Genomic DNA, 22,443 nt, shown 5'->3' with positions numbered 1-22,443 from the left:
GTGTCCTAAAAAACATGAGAATTGAAAGATTACTTGAAAGTCGTCTTTGATTTCTGATATTTAATGCATGGCAAAGTAAAAAAATATTAGGCTATATGTCTGACGAGCTTTTCATGAAGTGGTCTACTTTTCTGGCAACTTAAAAATTGACGAAATATTAGATATTAAAGACAATCTCAAGACCATGGCGTTTTCGATAATAGAAATATAAGCTGGAATACTGCAATAATTGTGTTCATTAATTTCGCATAGATCGAAACCGATAAAAAAGTCGTCACTGAATACCCATGTTTATTGAGACACCCTGTACTTACAAATCAAAGTTTCTTTTAACCTTATAAGCTCCCAAATAGATCTACTTGTAGAACAGGAAGCAGGAAGTTTACTCACAATTAATAGTATTGTTATATCACCACTGCACCAATGTAAGTTGCAGTAATTTGGATCCGAACAAGATAAAAATATTGTATGCATGGATCTCTTGTGGGTCACATTGTCCATGAAGTTTTAGTAAAAAGGGAATATAATCAATACAGAATATCTGCACTTATTATTTAGTTGTATCTGGATCCATGTTCCATAGGAAACATCATCATGGATCGAATGGATCGAATGGATCGTTGATACATAATAACTAAGATTCATGTTAAATCAGCAACCTAACTGTATTCACGTTAAAATTTTGTCACAAAGCTTTGAAAAGACGAAGATTTTCAATTAAAATTTAATTTAAATGTCAAATATAAAAAACAAACAATTTATCATAAAATATTTTCAGTACAATGAAACAAGCCCAAAATACATATTTACTATATTTTACGATAGAAAATATATAAGCATAGTTTAAATAACATGACATCCAGTAAAACTGGGGTTTAGTAGTAAAAAACATTAATTTGTCAATAAAGTTATATTAACCAAAAAAAACTAGCTTCCAAGTTCTAGTAAATTATATCTTTTAATATCATGTTATTTACTTACAATATTATCGTGGATTTAAGTCTCTAACTAATAATCTAAATTTGGTTGTTATTTTTACAGATAAAAGAAGTATGTTAAATGTAAAATATATCTCTATTTATTGGTATGTTTAAGAACAGCTGAAACTGTTCTCTTTAGCCCAAGTTTCTTACCACCAGGATTCTCAACACCCTGAAAATGAAGAATATATAAAAAATTTTAAAGTCAGGATAATATTAGGGGTAAAATAAGTTTTTTCAACAGCAACAAAATTGAATAGAAGCAACATTTAAACTTGAAACAATTGAAACTTATTTAGTATTTAACAAATAAAAAAAACTATCAACCATTAGGGAGGTGGATTTTTCAATTTCATCATAATGTGTTAATTGTTAATATAGGCATCAAAAGACGCGCCTTAAAATAGCTAGTGCAGTGTTTTAATGACAAATATTTTTATACTCAATAAGTATTATATTACGACACATTTTTCGCTAGCATTAATTAATATCGAAAAAAAAGTTTTTCCACTTAACGGCGGGTGCAGGATGGGTCTGAAGACTTTTTAATTATAAAAAGTGTGTCATAGTTTCACACTTCATAATGTTTATTGTTTAGCTTTGGATTTATTATAATTTTTAATCGATTTTTTAGACAAATATAATTTACTGGGAGAAGAGGTGAACTTTCTAAAAAAAATCAAATAAAGATTTGAGAGAAGTTAATGTAGGATGTCAAAATAAATAAGAGAAACTTCATGAAAAAAACCTCAAATAAGGATTTGAGAGAAGTTAATGTAGGATGTCAAAATAAATAAGAGAAACTTCATGAAAAAAACCTCAAATAAGAATTTGAGAGAAGTTAATGTAGGATGTCAAAATAAATAAGAGAAACTTAATGAAAAAAACCTCAAATAAGAATTTGAGAGAAGTTAATGTAGAATGTCAAAATAAATAAGATAAACTTAATGAAAAAACCTCAAATAAGGATTTGAGAGAAATTAATGTAAGGTGTCAAAATAAATAAGAGAAACTTATTGAAAAAAACCTCAAATAAGAATTTGAGATAAGTTAATGTAAGGTGTCAAAATAAATAAGAGAAACTTAATGAAAAAACCTCAAATAAGGATTTGAGAGAAGTTAATGTAGGATGTCAAAATAAATAAGAGAAACTTAATGAAAAAAACCTCAAACAAGGTTTTGAGAGAAGTTAATGTAGGGTGTCAAAATAAATAAGAGAAACTTAATGAAAAAAGCACTGAATACGGTATCAAGGAAAAAATGTAAACATGGAAATGTACCTTTGACCCAGCAGGCTTACGGTCAATCTTGAACTTGCTTGACGCTGTCCCTTGCATATAATTAGATCCGGCGCCATCTACAAAAACAATATATAGCTTAATGTATTACGCAAAGAAATCATGGGCATCATGACTTTATCATGCATCTCTTGGATTAGCAACATGACTGAAGTACAATTATATACGTTAATATATCACCTGAGAAGAACTGGATTAAAAACAAATAATATAAGGTTTCTCTGAAAAAAGTGTGTTTAGACTTTTTAGCCCACTGAATATCATTGTATTGTGTTAAAAAGTGCTTCTAGTATATTATACAAGACCCAGCAATGGGGTGGATGAAACATTTTTCTCTAAAATGCCGTTTTAACCTTCAAAATTAGGCATAATATTCGGATATGTGCTCAGTCCCACTTCCGAAGAATTAATTGCGTTTTCACCCACTAAACGTCATTTTATTCTACTACAATGTGTGCCTAGTTGGTACAATTACGATAAATTGGGGGGTCGTCATTGAAACATTTTACTCTAAAATGTCTTCAAAATGTACTCGAAACGTAGTTGGTCCCTTATCAAAAGATATTCAAAAAATTAAAAATCTTTTTACGTCTTTTAATTTGAAAAATCCTCAAATATATCATTGAAATTATTGAATTTATTCTGTTATGTCAAATAAAACGAAATATAAAATTATAATTTTAATCTTTTTGAAAATCTTTGAAAAAGAGTCCGAGCACATTTTCGCATGAACACACTTTTTTCGGTGTGTGTAATACACAATCTATAATACACAATCTATTGAAAAGACACCTATTTTTTATTTAACGTTTGGCAGTTGAATCCGTAATTTATAGATGCCATAAAATTGTAGTTTTAATCATGTTATACTAAATATAAAAAATACGAAATATTACGGAACTAAGTATCTATCTTCCGACGAAAATGAATAGACAAATATGCAATTTTAATAATGTAACGGAAGTTATCACGTTCTAAAGAAATTTTGCCATACCTGGTTCCTTCCCATTTAGTCTCTGTATAGTCGATCTGCAATAAAATTATTTATCTAAAATGTCTTGAAACGTAATTATATTGCTCATTTTTAATTGAAAATATTAGAGAAACTTGCCAATAGATAAATTTGTCAGAAAAGTGAAGAAATTAGATTTTTTGTATTTTTTTTTACTAATTATGTAAACAATCGTGTCTTCGTTAATCCCTGTTCTGTTAGTGTAGTGTAGTGTAGTGTACTATACCTGAAAGACACTGGCCCCGTTGTACCAGGTCGAGGCAGTACACTGGCAGACGCGGAACTCCCCAACTTCTTCTTCATTCCCTGTACAATAAGTAATAATTATGTTTTCTGTACTTGGAACAGATTGTGATTAAAAATTTCATTTTTTGGTAGCATTACCACTTTTATTTAATTTTCATTGTGTACAATAAAACTTGCAAAAAAGTTTCTGGCTGGCGGCGTGTGTTTAATTTTAATGCAAATTCACTACAGAAAAATGTAAGAAAGGACATTACTTTAACTTACCGGCTTTACAAGGGGACGAGGATTCGAAGGTTTAAACCTGAAAAAAAAGCTGAATGTTAAGTTAAGTTATTAATTTTTCTTAAAAAATTTAAAATATTTTTTTACCCTGATCCTGGACTTTTTCTCTGTTGAGGCGCGGGCATGGAATCTGACTTTAAGTCCAACAACGTACTTTGTCTGGAAATAGAAACAAATATAAGAAACAGAACGCTTCAAATTAAGTTTGCATTCTACATTTTTAAAAGATTTCTTATCTTATGTTTGAAAAAATTAAATATCTACACATGACTACGATTATTTCATCCAGTAGAAAGGATTTGTATATTGTTTTGTTTATCTAAAGGGAAAGGGGGTTTACGTTTGGCGAAAGTATTGTTAATCATCTAGATGTTGTGTGTGTGTGAGTGTGTGTGTGTGTGGGGGGGGGGGCAGGTGTTTACCTTAGTGGTGATGGTGTAGCACGTCTCGGAATTCCTGTTGGTGAAATACCTAGTCCAGCTCTGACAGGGGATCTGGGGGAAGGAGCTAGACGAACACTCCTAAATAAAATAAAAAGTTGTTCGTAAAATTATTACAAATGTAGGATGCGTTGCGCCACTTTTAAATGCTGCTTTCCTGGCGACCATGTTTACTAATCAGACTTTCCGGGTTTCATTGGTGTAAAAGAACGAGTTTTAATAAAAAAATTGAAGAGAATCGGAAAAAATTGGGTTATATGCAACTAAGGTGAAAAATTGGAGAAAAAAATAAATAAAATTTCAGTGCTTATAAACACTTCTTTAAGGGAGTGTAAGCGTAATTTCAAGTGACCCTCAATTCACAGATGGCAATGCCCGATTCACAAGCGTACCCATAAAGGCTTCCTTATTAATTAGATATGAATGTTTATAACGGCTTATTTCTAATCTGGGTTTCTCTACAAAAGTGACTTTTGCATTTCTACTGCATGAGAACATAACGGAATTATTAGAAATTAACCGTCACTTTCAACCTTGGAAAAACAACAATATCGTCCACCATATTCATTAGATAAAGGTCTCAGGGGTACATTGACATCTTTACACAGAGCGAGGGTCAGTTAAAATTACGCTTACAATATCTTAAAAAAGATAAATTTGTGGATCAAAGATCAAACTTACCCTGGAGGTGGAGGTTGAATTAAACTAATGTTAGATAAAGATTTTGTACTGTCCACATCCATCGCCTCTTCAACTGTAAATATAAAGATAGATATATTTATATATTACTAGGCTTCTAGGGCGCTTCGCGCCCATCTTCTATTTTAATTGTGAACATGTTCTTTATGTTTACATTTTTAACAAAGAAGAATTTTTTTTGCATATTTTAAAAAAAATCGCGGATTTTCAAGAATTTTTTTTTTTTACAAAATTAAAAACCTTTAAAACACATTTTTTAAAATTTTTTATCATTCATAAACCTTCCCTGTGGTCACGTGATGTCCCACAAAAAATTTGGGCCCGGTCGGTTCAGCGTGATGTCCCACAAAAATTTTTGACCCGATCGGTTCAGCCGTTTTGACGTTTATTGGATACAAACAAACAGACAAACAAACAGACAGATAGACAAGCCAAATTTATATAGAGATACTTTATTCTTGTCTTTGTCTTATCAGATTGTACCATTTTACCTTTGTGTACGAAATAAATCTATCATAATAATAGATAGAATGTAAGTAATTAATTGAAGTTAAAAATAAAAAACATTTGCTTAAAATACTAAAAAATAAAAAACCTAAACATGTTATAAATAATGAACAAATGTATTATCCAACGAGCGTAAATAAAAACAATGTACATTGTGCACTGACCTACTGGAAATGTAGAATTAAGGTTGATTGTCAGATGTTTGTTACTAACTACTGGCACCGTTTCAACTAGAAATAAAGATGTTTGGACAAACGTTGGTGTGAGGGGAAAAAGGTTCCCAGAAAAATATTCCCCTCCCCCCCCCATTTTAAAAATGTACAACTAAAAAAATTGGTCGAAAAATGGTCAAAACTATGCAAGTTTGTCTCTTTGTGACAAATTAATCAATTGCATAATAATAATAATTGCTCCTAATCTGAATTTATGAGACTTGAGCTCCCGTTCGTTTGTAGTTCTCATGCATTAACTCAGATGTGAGCTGAGTGTAAACCCGTGGGAGACAAGCCAGTGACAGTCTGCCACAGACCCTCCAGTACACTCAACAGAGCCTAGTGGTCCTGTCGGTACCGCTAGACCGTTGGAGGTCATTATAGGTCATTTGAAGGTCAAACACTGGATTCGTTGCTGCTACTGTATTCCCTGGGTTCCTAGCTTTCGTTTGATATGCATAAAGCCATAGTTAAAACAATTTTAATTTGGAGGTCATTGTAGGTCATTTGAAGGCCAAACACTGGATTCGTCGCTGCTACTGTATTCCCTGGGTTCCGAGCTTACGTTTGATATGCTTAAAGCCACAGCTAAAGTATATTCTATTTGTCGAGGCCATTAAAGATAATTAGAGACCTCATTAGAGGTCATTAGTGTCCAATTTTATTTTATTTAGGAAATTCGAACTCAAATTAAAAGTGCAAGAGAACCTGTCAATAAGAAAAAGGAGTTGTTCCCTTTAAATAAACACGGATCCTCCCTTTATTTATTTAGAAGAAGTACCTGAGTTTAGGTCGCACTGTTTATCTAGTTTTGAGACCAGGGTGATCGTCTCATTCAACCCTGTAACAGAAATTGGTAATTATTTATCAGTTGGAACAACAGCATAGATTTTGTTCAATGTTCCATGGAAGGACTAGAAGAATAAACTGATGGAATTGGACTAGAAGAATAAACTGAGGGAGTTGGACTAGAAGGATAAACTGAGGGAGTTGGACTAGAAGGATAAACTGATGGAGTTGGACTAGAAGGATAAACTGAGGGAGTTGGACTAGAAGGATAAACTGAGGGAGTTGGACTAGAAGGATAAACTGAGGGAGTTGGACTAGAAGGATAAACTGAGGGAGTTGGACTAGAAGGATAAACTGAGGGAGTTGGACTAGAAGGATAAACTGAGGGAGTTGGACTAGAAGGATAAACTGAGGGAGTTGGACTAGAAGGATAAACTGAGGGAGTTGGACTAGAAGGATAAACTGAGGGAGTTGGNATAAACTACCTGAGAGAGCTGGACTAGAAGTATAAACTACCTGAGAGAGTTGGACTAGAAGTATACTACCTGAGAGAGTTGGACTAGAAGGATAAACTACCTGAGAGAGCTGGACTAGAAGTATAAACTACCTGAGAGAGCTGGACTAGATGGATCCAGGTTCACACTAATATCTGCTCCACAGTTCTCACCAGCAGGATTTTCTATAATTAATGTTTACGTTATAAATAAGTATCAAGATGATATCAAAACCGAGTTAGGAATTTATAAACGAGAGGTAATTGCAACTCTTTGATATGTATTTATGCCTTGCGAACTGCTCTTGAATATTGGATGGAATGATTGAAAACAAATTTAAATGATTGGTTACAAATCCATTACGAGGTGGGAGTTCATAACATTTAGATCTTCTGTTTAGAGTGTAACTAAAACATGAAAAAAATTGATACTGATCGATAATGAAATAATTGTTCAACCTTCACGCTTTAAATTTTGTAAGTGTGAGTCTGCCTTTACCCCTCACTAGTGTTCTCCATTAAATTATATTATGATTATTTAAGAACCTTCTGCATAGTTGTCAATATTCGGTTTACCTTGTCTACTGCACTTTCTTAACAAAGGACTCTCAGGAATCTCTTCTACCGGTCTAAAAATAGAAATTTCATTATATAACAAAAACTTATTATAAGAATTGGAAGTACAAATGCTAAAATTAAAGAAGCTGAAGGTAACTTTTGGGGGTTAACTAATATACTGAATTTATATTAGATCCGAAACTAAATCACTTAAGTTATGACAAAAATAGGCATTGAGTTAGTGCGCACAATACTGAAGCATAATCCACCCCTTATTATAAAAAAAATTATTGGAAAAAAGGGGAGCCGAAAAAGAGCTGGACTTTGTCCCCTATTCTTGATAATTTTTCTTCAGCGTTTGTGTTATTTGACTTTTCAGGGTTATTTGGGTGCTTAGAACAGGCAGTCGAATTCTTTTCATAGCTCATGTTTTTCCAACTTATTTCCAAATACCGAAGAATCCGGAAAATATGAGCTAGCCAGACCATGTTCTGAACAGTTTCGAAGTGAGAGAAACAAAATAAATTTTTCCGCTCTCCCAAACTCAAAAAGAAAAAATATATTTCTAGCCTAGAATAGGACGAGCGCCCCAGCGCCCCATTGCAAATATGAAATCTATGTTACCTGTGGGACATCCAGGCTGATGTTTTTTCAGAGCAGTATGTAGAATCAAGTTTAACCTTTTTTCCAGGTGTTCCAACCTCCTCCTCCTCAGTAAACCGGTCAGCCAGACGTTTAGGAAATATCTGGGCGGTCAACTCAGCCTCCCCTGGAAAACCAACTCCGAGTTCAACGGTCATGTTTACAGCCTCCGAAGGTCTCAACGAAACATCTGTAAAAAAGTTTGCTTAATCGTGAATTCCATAACGAAAACAAACCAAATAAATGATTTTTGGTTTTCTTTTTCGAAATTGTAGAAGACTTAACGTAATTTCAAGTAACACTCCAATAATGTGGCATGTCCGGTTAAATCTTTGTCTGCCGATCAAAGATGACTGAGGATAAGTCTGTCGATCAAAGATGACTGTAGATAAGTCTGTGGATCAAAGATGACTGTAGATAAGTTTGTCGATCAAAGATAAATGCGGATAAGTCTCTGGATCAAAGATGACTGTAGATAAGCCTGTGGATCAAAGATGACTGTAGATAAGTTTGTCGATCAAAGATGAATGCGGATAAGTCTGTGGATCAAAGATGACTGTAGATAAGTCTGTCGATCAAAGATGAATGCGGATAAGTCTCTGGATAAAAAATGAATGTGGATAGTGCAGAAAAATTGTCATAATTTAGCACAGAATAAATTGCCGAAAAGAACAGAAAACAAAAGAAGAAAGTTAAGGAAAAAAGAGGAAAATATGATGACAAGAATAATTATAGTAGAATATTTTTCTATGATCTGTTTCCAATATTTAAAAATTCATTAAAAAGAAATTGTACAAATCTTTAATCTGCCATACTATTCATCAAATATGAAGGTGTAAAGGGCATGTTTTTTCTTTAAAATGATAGATCACTTGAAATATCGACGACAGTCCATTTAATCTCTCAAATTGTTACAACTTTTGATTTTACTTTTAAATTTAGTTTTTAACAATATGTATAATTAAAAAGATGATGGTCAAAGCAAGTAAGCAAAGTGCTCAGTGCTCACACGTCAACACACACCCTGTCACAGTTTTTCTTTTAATTCGTTTTCTGCACTACTCTTCCTTCCATTGTTTTTTCCCTGTGCTTAAATTTTCAATCATGTTCTTGGATAAATTTTGAAAGCAGTTTTTTGAACGTTCCAATAATCACCAATATGTTTTAATTCATATTGTTGCAATAAAATCACTCTATTCTTCAATGTACAGCTCATGCCAGTACACTTATTTTAAAGATTCGAGATTTCTTTAAAGAGCTATTAAAAAAAGGTAAAGAACCCTCCATCAGGGGTGTACACTTAATAGCTATGAATTAATCCATTTTTTACAGTTTTATTCGCTGAATTAGGAGAAATAATTAAAGGTGTGATTTTAAGGGAGAAAATCAAATTTTTGGGTATGAAGTATCAAACAGGGTGAAAAGAATTGTCTTTCGATGTCCAACCCCCTCCCACCCCTCAATAATCAGAAATCATTAATTCTGAAAAATATACACTCCCATTAAATAAGAATATATTACCTTGTATATCTGCTGAGGGAGTAACAACGAATGATGTGTTTGTAGTTGAATTACCGGGTGGAAGGTTGGAGGACTGCCTAACCAGCTGGGGAGTTGCAGGAATCAGTTCAAGAGGACGCACTGCTCGCACCACAGGGACTACAGGGGTCGCACAAACAATCTAAAAAAGAAAAAAACGGGTTTTGATCTTGTGAATTTAGCTATTTCATTTTTGATATTTTTTCAGAGAATTATTCTGGAGCAAATCATTTTATATTCGATGAGGAAGATCAGGAAAATTGGACTTGCAATTGTTATTTCAATATTGTTTTGAAGGTGGGATTGAGGGTCCCCGAACTGACCTCATCCGTGTCGTCTAATCTATTCATCTCTACTGTATCATCTGCAGCATTAGAGGTTTCGTTAGCATCTCCAGGCTTGGGTTTGTGTATAGAGGCAGGACTGATATTGATGGTTGGATGAGTGGTCGAAGAAGGAGCATCTGAGGCAAAGATTGGAAGGAAGGGCCTTGAATTTATCTGTTCAATCCCAGAATTCATCTCGTCACATCCCTTAATTATTTTATAATAAAACAGCAAATCTAACAATCATAGTCGAAATTCATGGATCGATATTGAAACTGAAAATAGAATCTTACAATATATGATACCCCCCCCCCCCCCCCCTGGCCCAGGTGGAAGGAATAATAGCCCCCCAACAATTTTTAAAGTAAAAATTAACAAGTTCAATGAGTGTACAATTGCATACTTTGGTCTATAAATAGAATAGACGTAATATGTAGTGTACAATCAACGACTCGACATAAACTTACATTTTCGCTCACAATTTAAAGAAATGTATGTAAAGCCAATTTTATTTTATTTGTTCCTGTAATGAATATTAGATATAATAAGAGAGGACAAACTTCTGTATCCTAAATCTGAGATAAAAACACTACACCGCAGTCAGAACTTGTGTTGTATGAACACTGTAAAGGGATCAAGCATTGATCTCCACCTTATGTTAATCAATTCCTCTTAAATATCCTGTGACAGTCATACGCTGCAGTGATAACTTATTCACACAAAGTTCCCATCCCCGGTTACCTTTCCCTTTGATGGTTTAAACCAATTAAAGGAGTAAAACTAAAGTTAAAAGTTTGTCCCATGTCAAGTTAAATGCTAGAGCTAAAAGATTTTTCAAACAAAAGTTTTTCCCACAGGAGTAAAGTTAACTGTGTATGCAATCATACATGGCTAACATTTCAATTAAAAATGTTTTTAATTAAACTTTTTATTGTTGAAGAGATCCTGTAAAATTACCAGTAGGGTTGTGGAATTAGCCATTGTTTCATCAGAGTATAAAACTCTTTTCTCTACGCTCTCAGCCCTTTATACAGCAAACATGATAATTTTATTCCACAATATTGTCAATTTAGTTTAATTAACCATTTATCTAACAGCAAGACTTAAATATAAAAATTCAAAATATCAATCCGAGGTGGATTTCATTATAAAAGACTCAAAAATCGTAATGTACAGCTTTCAGTTTAAAAACTGGATAAAGGGGTTAAGAAAATCGGTTCTCTTACGAATCAACAGAAGAAAAGACTCAAAAATTAGTAAAATTTAACTAATTCTACTTCTCTAAATCTAAATTATATTTTACAGAATAAATGAATCTAGTTTTGCTACAAACTGCGATTTTCTAAACTATATGCAACCTAATGTCGTAGACCTTACATATTTCATACTTTGAATTCTGTTGTATGAAATAATCTAAGTTTGAAATATCAGAGATTATTAAATTCGAGTTTGTGGCAAAGCCTCTAATCCTTTATTTTCTTGTTTTACGAAACATGGCTTTAATAATTTTTAAAATGAGTTTAAAACGTTTATCATCCTGTTTTCCTTGTTGCTGGTATAAGATGAGGTAGGGATATCCTGGCGCATTGTTGGTAAACAGATAAAACCAGTTCCACGCTCTCTATATTTGCAGTACAATCATAGAGTTGAATATTTCAAAAAAGTAAGATTGGTTGAAACGAATTTTATATATTTTTTACTACAGATAAGTTTTTAGGTCCTCCTTGTTTTGATTGTTTGGACCCACTGAACGTTTAACCGCAATAACCAAAATGTTTTTTGAATTTCACATAGCCAAAATGATGAAAATAAAATCTAATGATATTTTTATTCTAATATTTTCGCGACAAAAGCAACAATCCAATCCAATCCAATCCGATCCGATCCGATCCGATCCGATCCGATCCGATCCGATCCAATCCAATCCAATCCAATCCAATCCAATCCAATCCAATCCAATCCAATCCAATCCAATCCAATCCAATCCAATCCAATCCAATCCAATCCAATCCAATCCAATCCAATCCAATCCAATCCAATCCAATCCAATCCAATCCAATGCTATGAAAGTAAATGCCTGAATTATTAAGGTTCTCAGCCCAGGTGATTTGTCTAACCCCCAGGATACGGTCCTAAACAATTAGTTTCGTAAAAAAACAATAAAAATGATAAGTTGATATGTTGATAAATACATGTGAAAATGGAATACAAATAACAAGATAGAAAAAGTAGAAAAAGGTCTAGTTCAATTATCACAAAACAAAAAGGAAAAAGAAACCAAATGTACTTTTTCACTTTTTTCGTCTTAAGGAAACATCATGCTTTTGGGGAAATTATAAATGTTTTCAAGTTTAAGAGTCACAATGCTTGCTTAAGATCCATTTATTTTGATACTGATCCGAATCTTGGATCCGTATCCAGGTCCGGATCTGGATCCATTTCAAAATATGTCTCGCCAAGTTTTAGCAACATCATTTACGAATAAGAATTTCCGAAATGTTTCTTCTTCTCCTATTCTTAGTAAAGAAACTCGATTTAACACTGAGCTATCAGAGGATTTCTACAAATCTTGGAATATTCAAAATTTAAGATAAAAGCATATTCAGGTCTTCAGATTTTTTGTCGTTTGGATCCTATTTATAACTTAAGGATCCGGAGAAACAAGATAACGCGGATTCAGCTGATCATGAACAGTGAACACTACTTAATTAATAAAAGAAGAAATGAAAAGATTTAAAATGAATGAATTATGTGTTGCTAGTAACTGTAGCTCCGCATACCGCTGTTTATCAGAATTACTCTGGATGCCATGTCCTGTAATTAATAGAATAAGAGAAGAAGGTTTTTTTCAATTAAAGGGACTATAAACATAATTTCAAGTGATCCTCCATGCAAAAATGCCTCACAAGGAGGGTCATCTAAACTAACGCTTTAAAGTTTAACAATACAGATTATACATCGTTGATTAGAAATCTTAATAGCAGTGCATGATTCACAACGGTACCCTTCAAACCATTATCTGATCTATAATGTGGAAGATATTGTCATTTTTCCAGGTTTAAAAGTGATTAAATCTGATGATTTCTTTATGTTTTCCTACAGTAGAAATACGCAAGTCACTTTCGTACAGAGCTTACAATTGTAAATAATCAGTTTTCAAAAATATAAACAATGATATCTAATTCATACTTGAACAAAGATTTTAAAGGTACCATTGTGAATCGGGCATTGCCATCTGAAGTTAATATTTTTCAGGATGAAACAGTTGTTTGAACTAAAAAATAAATAAATAAAACTTGTTGCACACTGAGTACTGACCTCGCAGTAGTTTCTCGTTTTTAGCAAGGATAGGTAGAGAAGCCGACATATCTGCATGCATTCTGTTTAGTTCTCCTTCCATACTGTGGACCACCACATGGAGCAGTCCGTTCTCAACCTAGACAGTAGATAGGTTCAATACATCTTAGGAAGATATCACGGAGAACATGAACTAGTTCAATAACTATCTATTAATTTCAGACCTCATGGAAAGTTGTTAGGACTTGATGTGATTTCAAAACCCAGAAAGAAGTTTTATCTGATGTTTTTAGAAAATACTATCAAGGCTAAGCTCAACCTGAACCTCGCTAGGGTCTTCATTTCTTGCCGAACATTATATTTCACGTTTTATATTAAAAATTGAAAGAAAAAAAACAGTGGTTTCAAATATATGTAAGATGAGTTAAAAGAATGAGTTAAAATCCACCTTATGATCCTCCAAGGCCATTTGCATGGAAGCCAGCCTTGCCGTTGTACTGCTTGGGTTCTTGCTGATTTCGTCATTTATCCGTTCACTTAGAGTTTCTAAAATTAAACGGGGTTTAGCAACATTGCAAGATTAATGCCCTGGATATTGACAATAACTGATCAATAATATGAAACTAACAACAAAATAACGAAAGTCATCAGTCATCAGCGGTTTATGTGTACAATCAGCATGTTTTGACTAGTTTGGGCACTTAATGAAAGCTTGAGTTTTATCTTTAAAAATCTCTTGTTCGGCACAAAAAAAATAGTAACAATATTTCAAATATAATAAATACGTAGAAAAGCTCTATAGGTTCTCTTGGTGATGTCAACCCTTAGTATTGAAATGCAAAAACATATTTTGCTCTAACTTGATGAACTCGATTGTTGTTAAGGAAAGTGGGACAATTCGACACTTTGTGACACCACATTTTGTACAGGCTGTATTTGGTTCTAAAAATGGAGATAAAAGGCTGAAATTTTGCATGCACCCTCCCATTGTAACACTCTACCTAGATCACAAAGAAAATTTGGGGTCATTGCCCTTCACTCAAAAACCACCTGATGCAATGCTCCGATCAGCATAAAATTAGCTCATATTGGGCCACAACACCCAAAGAACCTATGCACCTAAAATTGTTTGTTTTAACCCCATTAATGTGTTACCCTAGTATACAGTATACACCCCTGTAGTCCTAAAACTTCTTAATAGTTTACCACCGACCTAGTTTCTGTAGATAAGCTGATATTCTCTCTTGTTTCTTCTCAATTTTCCTCTGAGTAGACTCTACCTTCTTTCTAGTCTTCACGACACTCTTCTCCTACCAAATATATATCTATCCACATCTTAAAGGGAATGTAGACGTAATTTTTTAAGTCGCCCTCCATTAAAAAGAGTGGCATGGTTCTCTTTTAAGTTTCGTCGAAACCATAATTTTCGGTCCAAAAATTCAAAATTTGGTAAAAAGTATCAAAAAGGATTAAAAAATATACGCTCCTGAATGGAATAATCGAATTTGAAAAATATTCCCTACGCGTAATATAAAAACACAACAAAAACAGATGTTTTACCTTTTCCTTCTGATCTAAGCAAATCATTTCAGATCTCTCATCTTGCATCTTTGTAAAATGAACCCTAAAATAAAAAATAAACTGTTGGATTAGATGAGACAAAAGACTCAGTTCTGTAAATGTTGAAGATATTATTATGAATGGTATTTTAAATTAAAATACAAAAGGTGGGTGGTATTAAAATGATTCTCACAGGCATAGATCATCATTTTCTCTCAAAATGAAGAAAGAATATTCCTAACCTGAGTTCAAGAGACGAAATCAGAGATTTTTCATTTCCAATATTTTTAACAAGTATCCTTCTCTCCTCTAGCAGGGATACAAGTATGTTATCTTCACTCTCATCTTTATATACAGTCAATTAAGTTTACACTAAAGGTTTAGAGTAAAATAATTTGGTACTGTAAGCGACGAAATTCAAATTACCCTCAATTTTAAAGTGGGATGAATGATTCACAACGTCCCTCTTATAAGCTTGGTATCATCAAGTTTTTTAAGATAAAAATTGATTAATTTCAAATGGCGTTTCTACAAAAAAATTACTTGCGGCTTTCTGCTACATAAACAATAGGACTAAACAGTAAACATGTTTCAAGCTAGAAAAACTACGATATTTTCCACATTATTGTTCCGATAAAGGTTTAAAGGGTACCCTAAGTGAATTTGGCAAATATAGTGTTTTTTTTTAAAACTTTTTTTCAATCAGTTTAAGAACATGCAATGAAAAGAACATCGTAGTATTATATTCATAATTCACAAAATATTAGGTGCAAGAAAGTAGAGTAGGTATCCATAATTATTATGGGATGAGGGGAGGGGGGTTCAAAGTACTGAATATATTCCTTTAACAATGCTCTGCAGGATAGGCCGACTGAACTTCAATCCCAGACATTCGGCTTTTAACGAACTATTCTCCGCCTTCAACCTTTCAATCTCCGCCGCCAAGGAAGAATCATTCGAACCAGATTTTTCCCACTCCGCCATTCGAGCCTGAATTCGAAAATTTCTATATAATTGGAAATTGAATTAAAATAAACCAGTTTTGTCAATTATTTTCTGGGCTGAGATAAATAGAAAATAGTTATTTAACAAACCTTTAAATTATCGTAGTCCTGTTGTCGTAGGATAAGGTTGTTAAGCTGAGATTTAAGAGAACTGATACTGTTCAAATCTACCATTTCCTCGTCCTACAGTAAAGATGGATAAATCGTTAAGCAAGATTTTTATCCCTGATTTAAGACAACACTGTTCTAGTTTATCATCTTATTAAACGTCTTAAAGATTAATCAACGTTTAAATAAAATTGTTTGTGATTCAAGAGAACTAACACTGTTCAAATCTATATTCTTAACATTCTACAGAATAATCAGATTTATCATCTTTACATTCTACAGATTAATGAAAGCTTAAGTAAGATTGTTTATCTACGATTTAATAGAACTGATACTGCTCATATTTATCATCTAACATTCAAAGGTTGAAAAAGATTGTTTATCTGTGTTTTAAAGAACTAACACTTTTTATATTTATGATCTTAACATTCTACAGATTCAACAACGGTTGAATATGATTATTAAGTTACAGTGATTTAAGATAACTGACATTGGATTTTGGATTTTAGTAGTGTAATTTCATTTGTTAGTTTTGGTGCTCTAAAATAGTCAACTTCAAGGCCCCCCTAAGTTTTTTTACGCATTTTTTGATATTTTTTTTATAATTTTGTTCTTTTCCCTTCCAACTTGCCCCTTTTCCATTCCCTTTTCCCATTTTCACCTTCCCTCTTCCTTTTTTCCCTTACCTCTTCCTCTTTTTCTTTCCCTCTTCTCCCTTTTCTCTTCCTTTTCCTCTTCCTTTTCCCCTTCCCTTCCCCCTTTTTCCGTTTTTCTACTTATTTGCAGAATTTATAAGCCTCGTTCGAGGATTTCTGCCTCTACACCACTGGATTTAAGATAACAAACACTTTTTATACTAATCATTTTAACTCTCTTACCGATTAATCAACGGTTGAATAAGTTGTGAATTAAGCTGTGAATTAAGAGAACTTAAACTGTTAATATTTATGATCTTAGTATTATACAGATAATTCAAAGGTTGAATAAGATTGTTAAAATAGGATTTAAAAAAACTGACACTTTTCATATTTATCATCTTAACAAATTACAGATAATTCAAAGGTTGAATAAGATTGTTAAAATATGATTTAAGAGAACTGACACTTTAGATATTTATCATCTTAACAACTTGCAGATGATTTAAAGGTTGAATAAGATTGTTAAAATAGGATTTAAGAGATCTGACACTTTTCATATTTATCATCTTAACAACTTACAGATAATTCAAAGGTTGAATAAGAGATTGTTAAAATGGGATTTAAAAGATCTGATATTCACATCTATATTCTAAACTTTCCAAAGTGTGAACTTTTAAAAAAAAGGGATTAGAGGAATTCAAGATTTGTACCGAGACATGCATTATGATTAAAGAGAAAATTAAGAAAAATTGTTATGTCAGAAAAGTCAAAATTGCTCGGGGTATCGGGGGTGCAAACTAATAATTCATCTACATCGGACAAATTAATGAAGTTAATAAAGTTGGGGTTTATTAGAACAAACTGGTAGAAAGAACTGTTATCATAAAATATGTACATTGTACAAATTAAAGTTATCTGTTAAAAATATGAATAAAAAATTGATAATTGATAAAAAAATTTAAGAAAAAAAAAAAAAAAATGAAATTCAGACCTGAATTTTACCATGTTTCAATTCTTCATTCTCTAACTCAAGATTCTTTAACTTATCTTTCAGGGCAACAATTTCAGTTCTAAAACAAACAATACATAAAGAGGCAATTAACCATGTGAACCTTAGAAAAATATATTACAAAACATGAGCTTTTATCCTTCATAATTGTATAAATGAAGATGATAGTTCAGATTTACATGATGCAGCAAGTGGTTTTTGTGAGAGCGATTCATAAATTTCTAGAACAAAGTGAACCAAGAAATTTTATCGATGTATAGGCAACATAATGAGTAATGACAATTCCGCGACTTGGTTATCAACAGTTATTAAGGCACTGTTGTTAATTATCACTAAAATCTCATTCCGACTTAATTTCATTTACTTGACAAGGTTTTGAATAAACTACCTCAAATCTTCAACAATCTTGGCATACTGTGCTACGTGGAAGTCAACGTTCATCACATTCTTCTTCAAATCAATCTAAAAAGGGATATTTTTATGATATGAAAAAACGGAGCAAAATCGTAAATTTTCTGAAAGTTTGACTTGGGTCTTAGCGTCCCATCGTCCCACTTTCAATGGGTTTATAATACAAAGTAAATAATTTCTTGAAAATTTATTTCCCAATACACAGTGGTACGCGATAATATCAATACAATGAAAACGATTTTTTTATTTAAGTTTTTTCTTTCGAAATACAAGTTTACAAGTAATTAAAGAGAAGCTTTTTTAATCTCTTTCCCATTTTTATGTGTATCATTGCTGTTTAAGTTTGATATAAATCATAATTGTAATCGAAAGTCGTCTTACTTGTATTGATATAATCGCCCACCGCTGTGATATAATTTTTTTTTTTGTGGGGGGGATATCTTTCAATAGGTTTTAACATAGCTTGGAAAGCCATTTAAACTTGTACATATTTTTATACCTGAGCTTGACAATTAATACCTTAATTTGCTTCGCTCTATCTGCGTACTTGAGGGTATTGAGTGTATCCTCGTATGTTTGACTAGATGGGGAGATATTAGCAATCATCACAGTTGCACAGTTACCCCCTTAACAATATAACAATGGTTCACGTTAGAGGCGGCTTATTATGGAAGAGGGGGACGTCCTCCCTAGAAAAATGGGGGTCGGTCCCCTCCCTGGAGAACTGGGGGAAGTCCCCCCCTCCCCTAAAAAACTAGGAGAGCAAGAAGAGAGAGCAGACACCTTCTAGTCCTTAAATTTTAATTTTTAAGGATTAATAAAAATTGATAAAAAAAAATGGCCTACACGGCATAACTTTTTCACTCAAAATTAAGATTTTTTAAATAATAATACAAATCTTCCTAACACACTTTCCACCTTCCAATCCCAGCTGGTCATAGTTTTGACATTTAAATGACGAAATTCCCTGTAAATATTCCGGGGCGGGGGTTTCAATAATTCAATTATTTCCCCCAACCTGGAAAATATCATGCGCCGCTACTGGTACAAGTCTAAGATTATTAAGTAAGACTAGACGGAACAGCGTATTGAACAGTAACCAGTAGATAATGGTATAAGTCTAAGATTACTAAATATGACTAGAGGGAACAGCGTATTGAACAGTAACCAGTAGATAATGGTACAAGTCTATGATAACTAAATATGACTAGACGGGACAGCGTATTGAACAGTAACCAGTAGATAATTGTACAAGTCTATGATTACTAAGCATGACTAGGCGGGACAGCTTTATATATAAATTCTCTCTTGCGACGCAATTAATAATGACGATCTGTTGTAATTTAATTTCTTTGAGTGTTCTTAGTACGAGCTAAAAGAGGTACTAGCTGAAGTGTCCGGCACTGTCCAGGTTCCCTCACAGAGAGATTTGTTATTTCTAAATATTTTTGAGATATATTTTAAGTTTGTACCAACCTATTGAGTCCTTGAGAAGCCTGGTGAGTTTGGAAGCTCTGTATGGAATATACTTGGAACCACTAGCCAGAGCGTTTATACAATTCCCCAGAGCTAGAACAAAATATATCTTTGTAATCTTATATTTTACAACAAAATTAGTTGTTCATTCAATATGAATACATTTTCAATTCTGCACAATAAATTTTAACAAAATAAATCTGAGTTCTATTAATTTTCCAAAAATTTCCTAGCAAGAAATTGTAGCATATTTAAACAAACACTTTCCAAGAATTATGAATCTATTTTTCTTTAAACATTATGTTGTATTCAGACCTAGAAGAGATTTGTTGATATTAGCTCCCTCCCTGAACCTGGCTCCTTTGTGTCCTGTAGCAGTTCCCTTCTCACTCCCAGCTAGATCTACAGGAATATATTGTGACACATTGAAACACATTAACATTAAAAATATTTTTTTTCACCGGCAACTAAGATGCATAGGATTATTTTCTCTTGCTAATTAAAAAAAATAATTTGTAAGAAGAAAATAATTAGATTGTAGAATAAAAAAAAATAAAAAANATCCCACACTAATTTCTTTAGTTTTTAACGGTGAAAATTTAAATTTTCTGAGCATTAAAAAGTTTTGACACAAATCAAAAGTAAGTTGACAAAAACGTCTTATTTTGTTCTTCATTTTAAAAACAAGAAGATGAAGTTCAATAAAATTCCTATCATCGATAGCTTGGCAGTCTTGACTTCCGCGCTGAGACCAGAATCCTTGGGCTTTTGTTGTACAATAATCTAAACACCAAGAATATAAATTAATTCTACGTAAACATCATCTTTTGGGGAAAATAAATAATTTTTAGAAAAATCATAAAAAAAGAAAAAAATTATTTCTAATTTTTTAATTCTTCTTAGATCATCAAAATCATTAACCCTGGAATATACGAGAATTTATGAGCACACCCCTCCTGAAACGAGAAAAAGATAAAAAAAACTTGTAATAAGAAGTAAGGGTTGGGTATTATTCTATAGATAGACCTTCCAGATCTCAGAATTATTTGAGATTGAAATCCTAGCTGTCAGCCTGTTCATTCGTGAAAAATTACTAAGTGACTCAGGTTTGTCAGCTAAGATGAAATCTTAATTTTTACATCTTAGAAATGAAATGGTACTCAAAACTACCATAATGGACCACTGTAGTATAAGAGGAGGTCAATACTGATATTTAGAGTTAAATCACAGTTGCACTGGACCAAGAATAGGTTTGACAAAAATGTCACTTCAAAAATAGGACAAATTACAAAACCAATGGAATTGTCTAAGAATTTGATAAGCACCCTAACATGGCTTTCGATTTTAGTAATTAAGTGGTTTTTACTCTATGCTTAAGGTTTGGAAATGATTCAACTTAATATTCTAGGTTGGGAAGTGTTTTAAACTAAATGTTCAAGGTTAGGACATGATTTAACACAAAATTTCTAGGTTTGGAAATGGTTTAAACAAAACTACCCTAGGTTGCAAAGTGGTTTAAACTGTGTGAATGTTAAATTCTGGCTTTTTTAGTTTTGTAAACTGAAAACTCTATGCTAGGCTAGGTTAGGGTAGGTTAGGTTAGATATTCTTAAATTTCATTTTCTAGGTTAAATAAAAGGGTTAAACTGAATTGTCTAGGTTTGAAAGTGGTTTAAATTAAATTTTCTAGGTTGGGAAGTGGGATGAACTGAATGTTCTATGTTGGGAAGTTGGTTAAAATATTCTAGGTTGGGAAGTGGTTTTGAATTGAGTATTTTAAGGCTGGGGTACGGTTTAAAACTAAATATTCCTGGTTGTTAAGTTGGATAAACGAAGTGTTCACAATTGGGAAGTGGTTTAACTGAATTTTCTAGGTTGGGGGTTGAGTTTAACTAAAGGTTCTAGGATGAGAAGTTGTTTAAACTGAATATTCTAATTTGGGAAGTGGTTTAAACTAAATGTTCTAGGTTGGAAAGTTGTTAAAATTGAATATCTTAAGTTGGGAAGTGGTTTAAACTCAATACTCTACTTTGGGAAGTGGTTTAAACTAAATGTTCTTGGATGGATTGTTTAAATTGAATATTCTAGATTGGGAAGTGGCTTAAACTTAATACTCTACTTTGGGAAGTGGTTATTTAAAACTTAATGTTCTAGGTTGGGAATTGGTTGAAACTAAATGTTCTAGGATGGATTGTTGTTAAAATTGAATAGTCTAGGTTGGGAACTGGTTTAAACTCAATACTCTATTTGGGAAATGGTTACATGAAACTAAATGTTCTAGGTTGGGAAGTGGTTGAAACTGAATATTCTAGATTGGGAAGTAGTTTAAACTCAATACTCTACTTTTGGAAGTTGTTTAAACTAAATGATCTAGATTAAGGAAGCGATTTAGAGAATATTTTATGTTGGGAAGTTGGTTTAACGAAATGATCTTTATTGGGAATTGGGTTAAACTAAATGTTCTAGTTTGGATGTGTTTTAAACTAAATGTTCTAGGTTGGTAAGTGGTTTAAACTGAATACTCTGGGTTGGAAAATGGTTTAAACTAAATGTTCTAGGTTGGTAAGTGATTTAAACTGAATACTCTAGGTTGGGAAGTGGTTTAACATAATTTTCTGGGTTGGAAAGTATTTTAAACTTAATATTCTAGGAAGGAAGTGGTTTAACCTAATGTTCTAGTATGAGAAATGTTTTAGACTGAATATTCTAGGTTGAGAAGTGGTTTGCAGTTTTTTAGTACCATTTTATTTTTTAGACGTAAAAATTAAGATTTTATCAAAATTTTAGTTTACCAACCTTAGACACGTTTAGGGTAATTTTTCACGAAGGAAAGCTAGGATTTCAATCTCAACTTTTCTGAGACCTGGAAGGTCAATAGAATAATGACCAGCCCTTACTTTTTATGGCAAGTTTTTTA

General features: G+C 32.7%; 1 protein-coding gene across 3 annotated transcripts in view; it reads right to left on the bottom strand.

Annotated features, from left to right (window-relative positions):
• Positions 1-1,055: 1,055 nt before the first annotated feature.
• Positions 1,056-22,443, bottom strand: part of LOC111712340 (kinesin-like protein KIF19) — a 28,674-nt gene continuing 7,286 nt past the window's right edge. The window contains exons 13-44 of one of the 3 annotated variants that reach the window (XM_023486919.1): positions 20,237-20,309; positions 19,842-19,928; positions 19,527-19,619; positions 18,570-18,676; positions 18,028-18,101; positions 17,622-17,700; positions 15,975-16,067; positions 15,723-15,870; positions 15,123-15,225; positions 14,881-14,944; positions 14,534-14,630; positions 13,769-13,866; positions 13,342-13,459; positions 12,788-12,837; positions 12,101-12,155; positions 11,569-11,644; positions 10,981-11,047; positions 10,021-10,230; positions 9,680-9,839; positions 8,141-8,348; positions 7,535-7,587; positions 7,073-7,144; positions 6,458-6,517; positions 5,629-5,694; positions 4,940-5,012; positions 4,241-4,339; positions 3,906-3,977; positions 3,801-3,837; positions 3,517-3,596; positions 3,273-3,307; positions 2,261-2,337; positions 1,056-1,152 (exon numbers count right to left, since the gene is read on the bottom strand). In XM_023486919.1, coding sequence (XP_023342687.1) covers positions 1,075-1,152; positions 2,261-2,337; positions 3,273-3,307; positions 3,517-3,596; positions 3,801-3,837; positions 3,906-3,977; positions 4,241-4,339; positions 4,940-5,012; positions 5,629-5,694; positions 6,458-6,517; positions 7,073-7,144; positions 7,535-7,587; positions 8,141-8,348; positions 9,680-9,839; positions 10,021-10,230; positions 10,981-11,047; positions 11,569-11,644; positions 12,101-12,155; positions 12,788-12,837; positions 13,342-13,459; positions 13,769-13,866; positions 14,534-14,630; positions 14,881-14,944; positions 15,123-15,225; positions 15,723-15,870; positions 15,975-16,067; positions 17,622-17,700; positions 18,028-18,101; positions 18,570-18,676; positions 19,527-19,619; positions 19,842-19,928; positions 20,237-20,309 — 2,862 coding nt within the window. In that variant the 3' untranslated portion in view covers positions 1,056-1,074. Of the gene's footprint in view, positions 1,153-2,260; positions 2,338-3,272; positions 3,308-3,516; positions 3,597-3,800; positions 3,838-3,905; positions 3,978-4,240; positions 4,340-4,939; positions 5,013-5,628; positions 5,695-6,457; positions 6,518-7,072; positions 7,145-7,534; positions 7,588-8,140; positions 8,349-9,679; positions 9,840-10,020; positions 10,231-10,980; positions 11,048-11,568; positions 11,645-12,100; positions 12,156-12,787; positions 12,838-13,341; positions 13,460-13,768; positions 13,867-14,533; positions 14,631-14,880; positions 14,945-15,122; positions 15,231-15,722; positions 15,871-15,974; positions 16,068-17,621; positions 17,701-18,027; positions 18,102-18,569; positions 18,677-19,526; positions 19,620-19,841; positions 19,929-20,236; positions 20,310-22,443 lie in introns of all 3 variants that reach the window. The other 2 variants (XM_023486918.1, XM_023486920.1) reach the window with 2 other exon arrangements.

Source organism: Eurytemora carolleeae, unplaced genomic scaffold (assembly GCF_000591075.1).
Source record: "Eurytemora carolleeae unplaced genomic scaffold, Eaff_2.0 scaffold1262, whole genome shotgun sequence".
Taxonomy (NCBI): domain Eukaryota; kingdom Metazoa; phylum Arthropoda; class Copepoda; order Calanoida; family Temoridae; genus Eurytemora; species Eurytemora carolleeae.
The sequence above is the reverse complement of the archived record's forward strand: the minus strand, read 5'-3'. Positions and strand labels throughout refer to the sequence as shown.